Source organism: Fukomys damarensis, unplaced genomic scaffold (genome assembly GCF_012274545.1).
Source record: "Fukomys damarensis isolate Sample0158 unplaced genomic scaffold, DMR_v1.0_HiC HiC_scaffold_13, whole genome shotgun sequence".
NCBI lineage: Eukaryota > Metazoa > Chordata > Mammalia > Rodentia > Bathyergidae > Fukomys > Fukomys damarensis.
Window position 1 is genome coordinate 11,275,215 of NW_022900925.1, and position 12,732 is coordinate 11,287,946.

A 12,732-nucleotide genomic window follows, 5' to 3' on the forward strand; every position below is an offset into this window, starting at 1 on the left:
CTGTTTGGGAAGTGGATAGCTGAAAATTAGTATTCTATTGTTTCTATTCTATTTATTAGTATTTTGTTGTTTTTATGACATTAAAAATAGTGCTATTTGAAATATGTTGGTGTTTCGTTTACCATGTGAAGTAATTAGATGTTCTTTCACCAACAGTTCAAGTTTTTGTTTGGGACAGGATCTTGCTATGTAGTTCAGGCTGGCCTTGAACTTCTGGCAATCCTCCTGCATCAGCCTCCTGAGTTCTGGGATTATAGGCATGTACCACCATGCCTGGCTCAAGAATTTAATACATTAAAATAAATTTTTAAATGATATCTGCAAAGTCTTTTTTTGATGTGAGTAATAAATATTGCTAATGTTGTTTTGGGTTTTTTTGTTTGTTTGTTTGTTTGTTTGTTTGTTTTTTATCTTTTGGTACCGGGAATTGAACTCAGGATCTCACACTTGTGAGGCAGCAGCAGCACCACTGAGCTAAATCCCTGGCCCTACTTTTACTTTTTGTTTAGAAAAGGTTAAAATATAGAGAAATTTAGCTTCCTGTAGCATATGTATGAGTTTTAACCAGTGTTAGGTCTTTGCTCTGAGGACAGAGTCAAATTTGGCAGATTACTGTGATACCTTGTGGAACAAGGCTGTTATTGAGAATGGGTAGTGAGACCTAGAGGTAGAAAAGTTAAGGTAATATTCCTTTAGTCTCATCACCTGTAGCTTGCATTGTGGTAAGGGCCTTATCATTGGGTTTCCTACCTTCAGCCTGTCCATTCTGTTGTACTCTCAGTGTTACTTTCAAATTCATTTTCTTAAGTATAACTGCAGTCAGGCCACTTTTCTGCTCAGCAGCCACCACTGTCTCCTATTACCTATATTGCTGAGTATAAATTTTTCACACAGACAGTTGAGGCCTTCTTGTAAGGATTTTTTTAACCACATTGTTCGTTGTCTCTCCACCTTGTATTTTGGTTTTGTCACCTGTAATGTTTTCCTCCTTCTGCCTTTCTATGTATTGAAATGTCTTTCATTCTCCAAAGTTCATGATGATATCTCCTTTTCAATGAAAGAAATCATTCTCTTATTGCCTTCAGATAAGAACGAGGTCCTTAGCTTGGCATGGAAGAGCCTCCCCATTTGAATGGCCTTTCTAGCCTGTCCATTGCTTTTACTTCAGCAGAGTCAAACTGGTCTGCTTACTGTCCATTTTTGTATCCGTTGTTTATTCTGTGCCTTTTGAAATACCTGGAATTTTGTACTCATGTGGATGGAGGTGTAGCTCAATAGTAGATTGCTTGTCTAGCAATTTGATTTGATCCTGAGCACTGGAAAAAAAAATTCATGCACACTTTCTTTTTTGTTGTTGTTTTTTTGTTTTTTGAGACAGGGTCTCACTATGTAGCTGAGACTGACCTGGAACTCACTATGTAGCCCAGGCTGGTTTTGAACTCACAGTGATCCTCCTGCCTCAGCCTCCGGAGTGCTGGGATTACAGGCGTGCGCCACCACACCCGGCTCATGCACGCCTTCTGAACCCCCACCTCTTTTGCTAGCCCAGTGAACAAGTTTTAGTTAGATTGATTAGAAATCTTTTCTTCATTTGCAGAGATGCCAGATTTGTTTAATTTGTATATTTACCCTGAGCCACGTATAGTCTTATATTTTCATTTTATGAGTAGTATGAACAAATAGACATTAAAATTTTTAAATCCTAGTAAACACTGAAAGTATGATGTAAATTATTTGTTTTGGAGCATACACTGAGGACCACTTGACCTAATTCTGCTGTGCATTTTAAAAATAGATTTCCAGAAGAATGTCTCAATTTTTGGATGCAACCAAGTATTACATGATTTGTGCATCATATATTCATCTATCCAGGAACGTTTGAAAGCAAGAAAACAGGAAAGGGAAAATTGTTAGGATTACAGTGAAGTTTTCAATCTTAACATATCTAGATGACATTGTGCATATTACTTTTCCCAACATCTGAAATACCTCCTAGACTTTCAGTTCTGATATTTTGGATTTTGATCATTGTATACAATTGTTTTGTGTTTAAAGTTAATATGGAGGGCTGGGGATTTAGCTCAGTGGTTCTGCCACCTGAATGCTTTGGATATTTAGATTTATGCTAAAATCATTTAGGACCGCTTTTTTTTATAACGTGATGCTTAGAATATGCTTTTCTCACTAATAGGAAAAGTAATATGAAAATATTATGGAAAATTTGAAAAGTATCGGAAATACACAGAGAAAAATAACTGATAGCTAGTCCACCTCTTGCATTCTCAATACCAGATTTAATGCCCAACATGTAGAAGACACTCTAAATATTTGTTTAATGGTTATATGAAAGTAGCACGTTAATGGTTATTTGTAACCTGGCAAAATACATTAAGTATATTGTAGTTTTCCTCTTTGGAGATACAGAGAATTGTCTAACTTGGAAATACATATTTTCACATTTCAGGAGCATTTAGACAGTACCCATGGTTCAGTCCATTCCTTAGATGCAGATTTATTGTTACCATCTGTAGATCCATTCAGTAAATCGGATAATGACATGTTTAAAGATGGACTCAGGAGAGCACAGTCTACAGACAGCTTGGGAACCTCGGGCTCATTGCAATCCAAAGCTTTAGGCCATAACTTCAAAGCAAAATCTGCTGGAAACCTTGATGAGTCGGATTTTGGACCTCTGGTAGGAGCAGATTCGGTATCTGAGAACTTTGATACTGCATCACTTGGGTCACTGCAGATGCCAAGTGGGTTTATGTTAACCAAAGATCAAGAAAGAGCAATCAAGGCGATGACACCAGAACAAGAAGAGACAGCATCCCTCCTCTCCAGTGTTACCCAGGGTATGGAGAGTGCTTATGTGTCTCCCAGTGGATACCGCTTAGTCAGTGAGACGGAGTGGAATCTCCTGCAGAAAGAGGTGAGTTATTCTGTTCTTTTCCCTTTTACTTACTCTGAGGGACACAAAGTAGCTCTCAGATTTATTCTTTAAGTAGTGCCTGGAGTCAGTGCAGGCATATGTTGCCTGCAGGTAAATGTTAAACCCATATTATCTTCCCTTATAGTAGTTTGCTTTAGCTCTTCCATGTTGATTGTGATAGAGAAGGAAACTAACTAGCTATAATGGTGTTAGAATTGGGGTGATCTGTCTGGTGAGCATCACCAAATTAGCCCAAATTTCAATTTTCTAAAATCTGTATTCACAATTCACATTCATTCTTCTTTCCTTTAGGTGTGACATGAAAATGTTCATCACCAGAAAGTGGGTTTAAGGAGAGGATCAAAAATAGAGAGAAAAGAAGGCATCCCTTCATAAGAGCAATTTTCCTTAGAATCTGCAAATTCAGGAGATAAAAACTTAAATATGTATTTGCATAATGCTTTACAGATTACAGAGCTCTTTCACATACCTCCTCTCTTTCAGCTTTGTAATCATAATGAAGCAGTCAGAACATGATTGTCTTTGGCTTACAGAAGAGGCAACTGGCTCAGAAAGTTCAATCCTTGTTCAAATTTTCCCCTTGATCTAGTAGCAAAGCCTGGGCTAGAATCCAGGTGTTCTGATTTATAGTACTTTGCCTCTCTTAGGGCTACTTCTCTTTAAAGAAGCACTTGATCAGGAAGTAGAGGAGTTTATTAAGCCTCAAAGAAGCTATTCTTCTTAGGCTCATGCAAAAAAAAATATGTGAAGGTGCTATTTAATAGTTTCATATCTATTTTGTAATTGGAGCTGGTGAAATGGGGAACTGGCATTGTTTTTCCTTTCCCATTGTTTGGATATTATTTAAATTCTTAGTGTCATACTGTAGCACTTTTTGACTGTATTCCTCAAAAATGATGTTTTGTGGCCCTTGTTTTCCTATCATATTTGTACTGGAGATTATGACTTCTTAAGCTCTAGCCCTATATTATAATTTCTAACCATAAGGTCCCGGAGAAATAGCATACTCTATTGTACACTTTTGAATAACCGTGGTAAATGTATGCTTGTGTTCCTAAAAGTATGTGATATAGAATCATTTTGTTCTGTCTGCTAAGGGGTAATTTTGATATGCTTCAGGTTCATAATGCTGGAAATAAACTTGGGAGACGTTGTGATATGTGTTCCAATTATGAAAAACAATTACAAGGAATTCAGACTCAGGAGGCTGAAACAAGAGACCAGGTGAGTTTTCATTTGGATGTGTCAAATTGGTGAGCTGTTGTAGTTTTTCATTGGAGGTGAAGAATTTTCTTTTCCCTTCATTTGCTTATGAAGCATATCTACCTTGATAAATTGTGAAATAATCTGGCAGATGCAGTGACAGTTGTACTTCCATTAGGAGCCAAGTAGGATTTTGCTTTGTGTATCAGCTTCATTTATGTGTCAGTACCCATGGGTCCCTTCAGCTTTTAGAAAAACACCACATCTTCTTTCTTACTTTTTCTTTCCCATCCAGTGCTCAAATATGATGTTGGCATGATCTTACGCACATGGAGAATACTTCATGAAATGGAGATGAGGGAGATAGGAAGTTGACTACTGAGTTTGATAGAATAAAAGCTTAATTGAATCATGTAATAAGAATTTGGAATCTTCATTTCTAATTGCCTACTTCTTGACATAAATTTGTTGAATTCATTAAAATTAATTTATGGACATATAGATTGGTATGCTCAGATTGATAAGCCCTAAGTACTTTTACAAATAGCAGTATTGAGTAATGGGTACCCTGATAACATTTAGAAAATAATGTAGAATGTCTCAAAAGTAGGCTTGTGAAAGCAAATGTAATTGTTCTTTATTATGAAGAGTGTTCCTTTAGTCTTGGAAAGAACTCAAAGCAGGTTAAGATTAGTTTAATATTTTTAAACATTATTGGCACTGAGTTCCTCCATATTCTCTTTTCATGGATATTTCAAAGATAGACTTCTAAAACATTTTACAAAACTCAGAGAGTTGACCTCTGATAATGTGGCATGAAAATGGGCCATCTTGGATCCCTTCATCTTACTAATAACCATTACTGATGTCTCTTCTGTCTGGCATTGTCCTGGACCTTGGTCTTTCAGATTCAGCAGAAAGACAGTTATTTCCTGTAAGGAGCTTTCTGAGTTGTGATCTGAAATTCAATGCTTTTTTTTCCTGGAGACATGCAGTTGGAATTAGAGGAGGGCATACAACTTAACTGTAGGCTCAGGAAAGGCAACACTTGAGCTAAGTTTGTTTTAGAGCCTAGGTTAAAAATTATTTGGGAAAGGTACGGAAGGAGAGAGAGGGTACTCAAGGAGAGTAAAGATGTATAAAGGGACAGAGTTGTGAAAGAAAGATTTGTAGTTTAGAAACTAGGAGTAGTTTGTGAGGCTAGGAGAGAGATGTTATAAAATAATGCTAAAAGAGCCTGTGGAAGGTGGCAGCATTGGTAGCAGCAACACCACCTAAGCACAGAGGCTGGGGCCTGGCATGGTGGCGCATTCTGCACTGTGAGAACACAGCAGCCACTGGGTTGCCATGAGTTGGAGACCCTGAAATGGGCGCCAGTGGCTCCAAAGCTCGGGGCCTTTGGCCCTTTGCCTTGGCGGCAGGGTGTAGTATCCTGGAGACTGCGGGCAATGAGCAAGCCTTGGTGAGGCTGAGAGGTGCCGCCCTTCGTATTCACGCACTGCGGCTCTATGTCGAGGATGGGGATCTGGCTCATGGGTTCTATGAGGAGACAATCGTCACCAAGAATGCCAAGCTGAGGTGGGTGTATAAGAATATGATTCCTCAGGGCATTGTGAAGCTGAATCTCCCCCCATCCCTGCCCCGCATCCACATGGATTTCCCTGTGATCCTCTATGAAGTGTGAGCCTGGTGGGTGACAGAAATAAGCACCCCTCAAACCCAGTAGAAACTTCCATTCTCAAGGTGTGGCTTCCATTAAGAAGCTCAGCCTGGGGCCACAACCCTGAATAAACTCTGTTGGCCCAGAACCTTCAGCTGTGAACAGGGCAGTCCTCAAATAAATTGGGTTTTGGTTTGTGTGTGGACAAGAAATGGTGGCTGGCAAAGGCTAATGGCAGAGTTATCAGCACAGCTTTCCCAGCTCCCACCAGAAGGAGCATGGCAGGGCATATGCCAGTCAGCAGTGTGTGGTTACTGGTTCCTTGCCTGGCCTGCTTTCTTCTAAGCTTGCCTAAGGCCCAGCCCTACTAGAAGCTATAGCACTTTACATGCAAAGTCTGCCTTCTTCCAGCCCCTGGGCTTTGGGAGCTCTACACAAGTGGGAACTTCCTTTCCCTCACTTCTTTTACCCCCTAGTCAGAGCATTTCAGTTATTTGCTACCTTGATTCTTCTTGTATTGGACAGAGGCTGGGGACAGCACCAGACTGATTCTTCCCCACTTCCCTGCCATTTGTTCCCGCTTTCAGATGTACAGTTTGCTGGCTGTTAGCAGCATGAGGACTGGTATGGGTAGCTTCTACCTTTCCCAGGGCTTGGCTAATTGCTCCCCAGTGCAGCTAGTTATTGCCATCTCCTCAGTTAAGAGGTACAGGCTAGAGTCAAAACAGGCTGTGGATGTCTGTGCCTATGGGGAGTTGCCCCAAGCCTATTCTAACTGCCCTCTTGCCTACCACCTAGTTGGGGGGGTTCACTACCCTGTGATGAACAACATACTAGAGTTGGTACCAGTCGTGTTATGAGGAGCCCACCACATTTCCCCCCAGTTTCTTCACCCTTTCTGGATCAGTCAAGGGAAAGTACTAGGGCCCCTCGATAGGGACAGAAAGGAGGGCAAAAACATAAAGGGAATACTGTACTTAAAATGTGAAGATTTGTAAGTAGTCTAGTCCATCATTATGTTGGGGCAGTCTGATTTCTACATAGAAATTACTTTTTTTTTTTTCGGTTTGTGTTTTTAAATTTCTTACAGTGCAAGCTCTGTGCTTCTAGTGTGGGACATGGCTTGGGAACATAGGAAGATTGTTGTGTTATTTGTTCGATTTCAATAAAATTATTTGTAGATCCTGTAAAATAAATAAATAAATGAATGAATGAATAATGCTAGAAGAAGCTGCAAAGGAAAGCCAGGAACCCAAGTTCAATCCCTGGTACCAAAAAAACAAAACAAAACAAAACAAAAAAACAAAGGAAAGCCAGGAAGGTATCATTGAGGCAGTGTGATGATTAAGGGAGTTTAGATTTAATCTTGATGGCACTAGAAGTCATTTGGGGCCTTTTAGTAAGTAAGAAATAATAACTATTTCATTTTTATAAAATTTATAATGTTTTTGTGGATTGTAGATTGGAGGCAGAGGATATACTAGAATAAGGAGTCCAGTGCTAGAACTGAAAGGCCCCACAGGGGAAACACTTCTCAAATGAGATCATGTGTGTGAAAAATTGTTAACTATGAAGCACTGCAGTGTCTCATGAGCTCATTCCATTTCTTTCTGAATTGATATATTCTCAAAAAAAAGTGTAAAAAGGATTTTGGAGTTGGCTTTGATGTTTTTTGTTGTCTTAATTTTGTTTCTGTTTTTTATGGTTTGTTAATTTGTTTTTTAAGGCAATCTTGCTAGCTCAACTTGCAGTTCTTTGCCTCAACTTCTCAAGTTGTTTTTTTGTTTTAATTTATGGAATAACTATGGGCTGGAGTTGTAGCTCAGTGGTAGCGTAGTTGTCTAGCATGTGTGAGGTCCTAGGTTTAATCCCCAGCACTGAGAGAAAAGTAAAGAGAAAAAAATTATGGTTCTTCCTTCTAACTGAGTTTTAAAATTACATAGGTAAAAAAACTGCAGGTGATGCTAAGGCAAGCTAATGATCAGCTAGAGAAGACAATGAAAGATAAACAGGAGCTAGAAGACTTCATCAGGAAGAGCACTGAGGACTCCAGCCATCAGGTAAACGCAGGATTTTAGAATGTGGAATGTGACTGAGAAGGGATGACTGAGTTAAAAAAAAACAAAAACGAAACAAAACAAAACAAACCAGGCATCTTGGTGCACACCTGTATCCCAGCACTCTGGGAGGCTGAGGTGGGAGAATTGCAAATTTGATCACAGTCTTGGCGACTGAGTGACTTAGGTGCTGTCTAAAAATTAAGAAACAGGACAAATGGGTCTGTGGATGGAGCTCAGTGTAAAGGTGTATGTTTAATCTCTAGTTCAAAAAAAAAAAAGAATTATTTTCTAAGTTTTGAATACATAGAAAAAAAACAAACATACAGATATACCAAACATACCAGTACTGACAATTCATGTAACCATCAAGATCAAGTACTACATTAGCCAGTATCCTGAAACATTAGCTACTTAACCCCTCTACTTACTCCCTCCTTTTTCAGAAGTAATCACTGTCCTAACACCATTATTTATGTCAGCTTCTCATTTTAAAAAGTCATACTGTATGTACTGTGTCTGTCTTTATTCAGTAATATGTGAGATTCCTGTTCATTCACATACATGTTGGTTCATTTTAATTGCTGTATGGTTATACCATTGTATGGATGTACTATTTTTCTCCTAATGTGGGTGAATATCTTAGTTGTTTATAGTTCTGGGATATAATGAATAATGTTACTTTGACATATTGTGTAAAGCTTAGGGAACATGGTTCTTCAGGCTGTGTATCTAGGAGTAGAATGACTGAGTCAAAATGTTTCAAAAGTATATGTTCCGCCCAATAGTTTTCCAAAGTGGTTCTACCAGATTAAAAATGGCAGAGTAAAAATTGACAGCAAAATATAGACTCTGAGACCTGGAACTGAGATACTTAGAAAACATCAACTTTAGCAAAGAGAAATTGGGCTCCAGGAGTCAAGAGCTGGCAGGAAAACAAAAAACTATAGATAAATTTAAGAAAATGAGAATAATGCAGAGAAAAGGAAGGAAGCAGGCTAGAATGCAAAGCCTAGGTCCTGGGGAGAGGGGTACCTGACTCTGAACATGGTAATGGTGCCTGGGATCAAGCCCTCAGAAGGTTGGACACTGAGAAGACCCTCAGCTGTTATGCTGAATACATTGAAGAGGGATATAAACACCAAAACATAAATCCAAGGATATGTCACAAGAAGACCAAACTTAATGAAAGAGGTCTCTCCACAGTAATGTCAGGAGTTTCTCTACCCTAATTGATCTTCAACCAGCAGCACAAAAACAATAGAAATATGAGAAAACAAGGCAACAAGATGCCTCTCAACCCCTAATTCCCAAAAAAACTGATCTCATGGACACTGAAGCCATAGGCAAAGAACTCAAAAACAAAATGGTCAAAATATTTGAAGAGATAAAAGAAGAAATATGTAAGCATATGCCTAAGATGTTTGATGAGCTCAAAGAGGCTTTAACTTAATAAAATGTTCACTAAAGAAGAAACTAGCAGGACAGGGATTTAGCTCAGTGGTGCCCTGCTAGCCTTGCAAGCACAAGGTCCTGAGTTCGATCCCTGGTACCAAAAGAAAAATAAGAAGCAATAAGCTAATTGAGTTAAGCAGGACAATACAAAGCATGAATGATTCCTTTGGAAGAGAGGAAAGTATGGGAAGAAAGCAAGCAGAGATCAGTTATACAAAAAAGTACAATGCGAAGCTTGGGTAGCAGACTTGATCAATATTTCTGACAGAGTGTCAGAAATAAAGAACAAGATGGATGTAGTTGATCTTAAACTCAATGATACCCTAAAAATGATAGAACATTGTGAAAGCTGGATCCAGCAGCTGCTACACAACAACAAAAAAATCCCACCTCAGAATTATAGAAATAAAGGAAAAATTAGATGACTCAAAATGTATAAAAATTTATTCACTGAAAACCTAGCAGAAAAATTTCATATTCAAGTAGTATATAAGAGGCATATAGTAAGAACCCCAATTAGCTATGGACAAAAATATCTCCATTATATGTACATTAGAATCAAAATGCCAGAAATACAATCAAAGGAGAGAATACTAAATGTGAGAAAAACCGCAAGTAAAGTATAATGGCAAGCCTATTGGAATAACTACAGGTTTTTCAGCACAATTCTCAAAGGCCAGGAGAGCCTGAAGCAAAGTTTTTAAATTTATAAAAGAAAACAATTGTCAGTGCAGACTTTTATAGCTTAAAAAATTAGCCTTCAAAATGACAGGATATTCCATGACAAATCATAAAAGAAATACTTGGTCACTAAACCAACATTTCAGAAAATACTTAATGGAATTCTGGACTGATTATGGTGAACCTTTTAGAGCTTTCAGTGATAACAAAAGCTGTGACATGTATACTATAAATTTACCACCACTGTCTTAGACAGAGACAAGCCAGCAGCACCAAAGAGTTCAAGGGAAAGTGTACATAAAAGGAAAAAATGAATCAGTACTGGAAAAATAATGTAACAGCAGGATTCAGTAAACACCTTACAATAATAACTGAAGGGCATTTGTTTCAACTCCCCAGTCAAAAGGCAGACTGGCAGATTGGATTTAAAACATCAGAATCAAAACTGCTTATGAGAGACACACCTCATCTAAAAGGAAGTACATAAACTGAAAGTGAAAGCATAAAAGAGGTAGATACTCTATTCCATTGGAGCCTGAAAGCAAGCAAGAATAGCTGTCTTATTTTCAGACACAGGCTTCAAGCTAAAACTGATCAGAAGAGACAGTGATGGCTATTACATACTTGTAAAAGGAATAATTCAACAGGAAGAGATAACAGTTGTAAATATCTTTATACCAAATGTCAGCACGCTCAGTTTCATAAAACAAACTGGACTTAAAAGGACAGACACCAATACAATCAGAATGGAGGACTTCAAAACCTTATTCTCACAATTAGACAGGTCAACCACAGGAAAAAGTAAACAAAGAAGCATCAGAGTTAAACCATACCATTGAACAAAATGGACCTGACATATCTACAGTGTTCAACCAACAGCAGCAGAATACACCCTTTTTCTTAACAGCTCGTGGAACTTTCTCCAGAATAGGTCATATGTTAGATCATAAACCATGCTTAAATAAAAAAAATTACATACAGTTGGATCATAGTGAAATGAAGCTAGAGATCAGCAAAAGAAGCCACAGAAACTACACAAACACATGGAGTTTAAATAATGTGTTGTTGCTGAATAATCAGTGGATCACAGAAGAAATCAGGAAAGAAATAAAAACGTTCCTAGAATCAAATGACAATGGAAGCAATACATACCCAAACCTATGGGACACAATAAAAGTAGTTCTAAGAGGGAAGATTATAGCTATAAATGCACACATAAAAAGAATAGAGCAGCCGGGCGTGGTGGCGCATGCCTGTAATCCCAGCACTCGGGAGGCTGAGGCAGGAGGATCGCTGTGAGTTCGAGACCAGCCTGGGCTACATAGTGAATTCCAGGTCAGTCTCAACTACATAGTGAGACTCTGTCTCAAAAAAAAAAAAAAAAAAAAAAAAAAAGAATAGAGCAATCCCAAATAAATAATCCAATAATGTATCTCAAAGACCTAGAAAGACAAAAATAATCCAAGTCTGAAACTAATGGAAAGAAATTATAAAGATTAGAGCAGAAATTAATGAAACTAAAACTAAAAAGTAGTACAAAAGATCAGTATCAAAGAGTTGATTCTTTGAAAGGATGAGAAAGGGATTTGGGATGGTGGAGATGGAAGAGAATGGGTAGGGAAAGTAAAAAGTATCAAGATGCAATATTTTATGTACCAGTTCCCCCCACATTGAATATATTTACTATGTATCAGAATAATATAGTAAAAATTTTTAAAAATTGTGTTTACCTGCAAGTGCAAGGTCCTGAGTTTGATCCCTGGTACCAAAAAGAAAGAAAGAAAGAAAAAGTGGTTTTACTAATTTGTACCGCCACTAACAATTTATGAAAGAATCCAAGGTCTTGAAAAACCTCATTTTGTTATTTAATTATAGTGTTTTTGGTGGGTATGTAATGAATGGTATTTCATTGTGTATTTCTCTGATGATTGTTGAAGTTATTTAACATTTTCCATATTTACTTGCCATTGAAATATTGTGTGTGTATGAGTGTGTGATTCCTACTCAGTTCCTGTGCTCCTTACCTAGGATTGACTATTTTACTTTCCTTTTGGGGGTTATATTTCTTCTTGATTTGTTAGGTATTCTTTATTTAGAGCTTTTTTTTGGTTCTATGTATTGCATATGTGTCCTATTCTAACTTGGTTTTGTTTTGTTTTTTTTTCCTTTTTATTGAGTTTATTGGTACAATCTAGGTATACAAATACAGTTACATTCATCATTGGGATTCTGTACCTTTACATAATAGGTCTTGATTCTCATTTTTCCCCTTGTCCCTGCCCTCCCTTCACCCCCTCCTCCCCTCCCCATTTACAAACACTTTATTTCCATTTTTTCAGTTTCTCATATTTTTTTCCTCTCCCTTATTACCTTTCTCCCACCCTTCCCACTTTCCTTACACCTTTAGCCCTTTACTTCCTATTTCACATTATTAATTGTCTCATTAGGATCCTGTGTACTATTATAGTTTTTCACACCAAAGAAACTATTCGGTATTTCAGTTAAAGAAATCTCTGTATGAACATTCAAAATAGGGAACCCTAAAATAAAACTAAAAAGGAAAGTAAAAGAGAAAAGGCAATGATGTAACATCAAAATAATCCTTAATTCTGGAGATGAAAATGGTCCCTGAACATATTTAAATTGCTTCTCGCTCTTATAGTCTTATCTTATTCTTTTTTCATTATTTAGAGAATACTTTATTAGTTTCTGTAATCAAACCC

General features: G+C 37.7%; 2 protein-coding genes across 2 annotated transcripts in view; both read left to right on the forward strand.

Annotated features, from left to right (window-relative positions):
• The window catches only part of Rabep1 (rabaptin, RAB GTPase binding effector protein 1), a 94,695-nt gene that overhangs the window by 60,724 nt on the left and 21,239 nt on the right, over positions 1–12,732 (forward strand). Inside the window, exons 8-10 of the mRNA XM_010605823.2 lie at positions 2,465–2,932; positions 4,073–4,177; positions 7,760–7,876. Of these exons, the coding sequence (XP_010604125.1) occupies positions 2,465–2,932; positions 4,073–4,177; positions 7,760–7,876 (690 nt within the window). The remainder of the gene's footprint in view (positions 1–2,464; positions 2,933–4,072; positions 4,178–7,759; positions 7,877–12,732) is intronic.
• On the forward strand, positions 5,068–6,482 carry LOC104849399 (tumor suppressor candidate 2-like). The gene has a single exon (XM_033762832.1). The coding sequence runs from the start codon at positions 5,523–5,525 to the stop codon at positions 5,838–5,840; it is 318 nt and encodes a 105-aa protein (XP_033618723.1). The 5' UTR covers positions 5,068–5,522; the 3' UTR covers positions 5,841–6,482.

Coding starts and splice junctions, on each gene's coding strand:
- LOC104849399 (XM_033762832.1), top strand. CDS start 5,523: ATGGGCGCCAGTGGCTCCAAAGCTCGGGGCCTTTGGCCCTTTGCCTTG.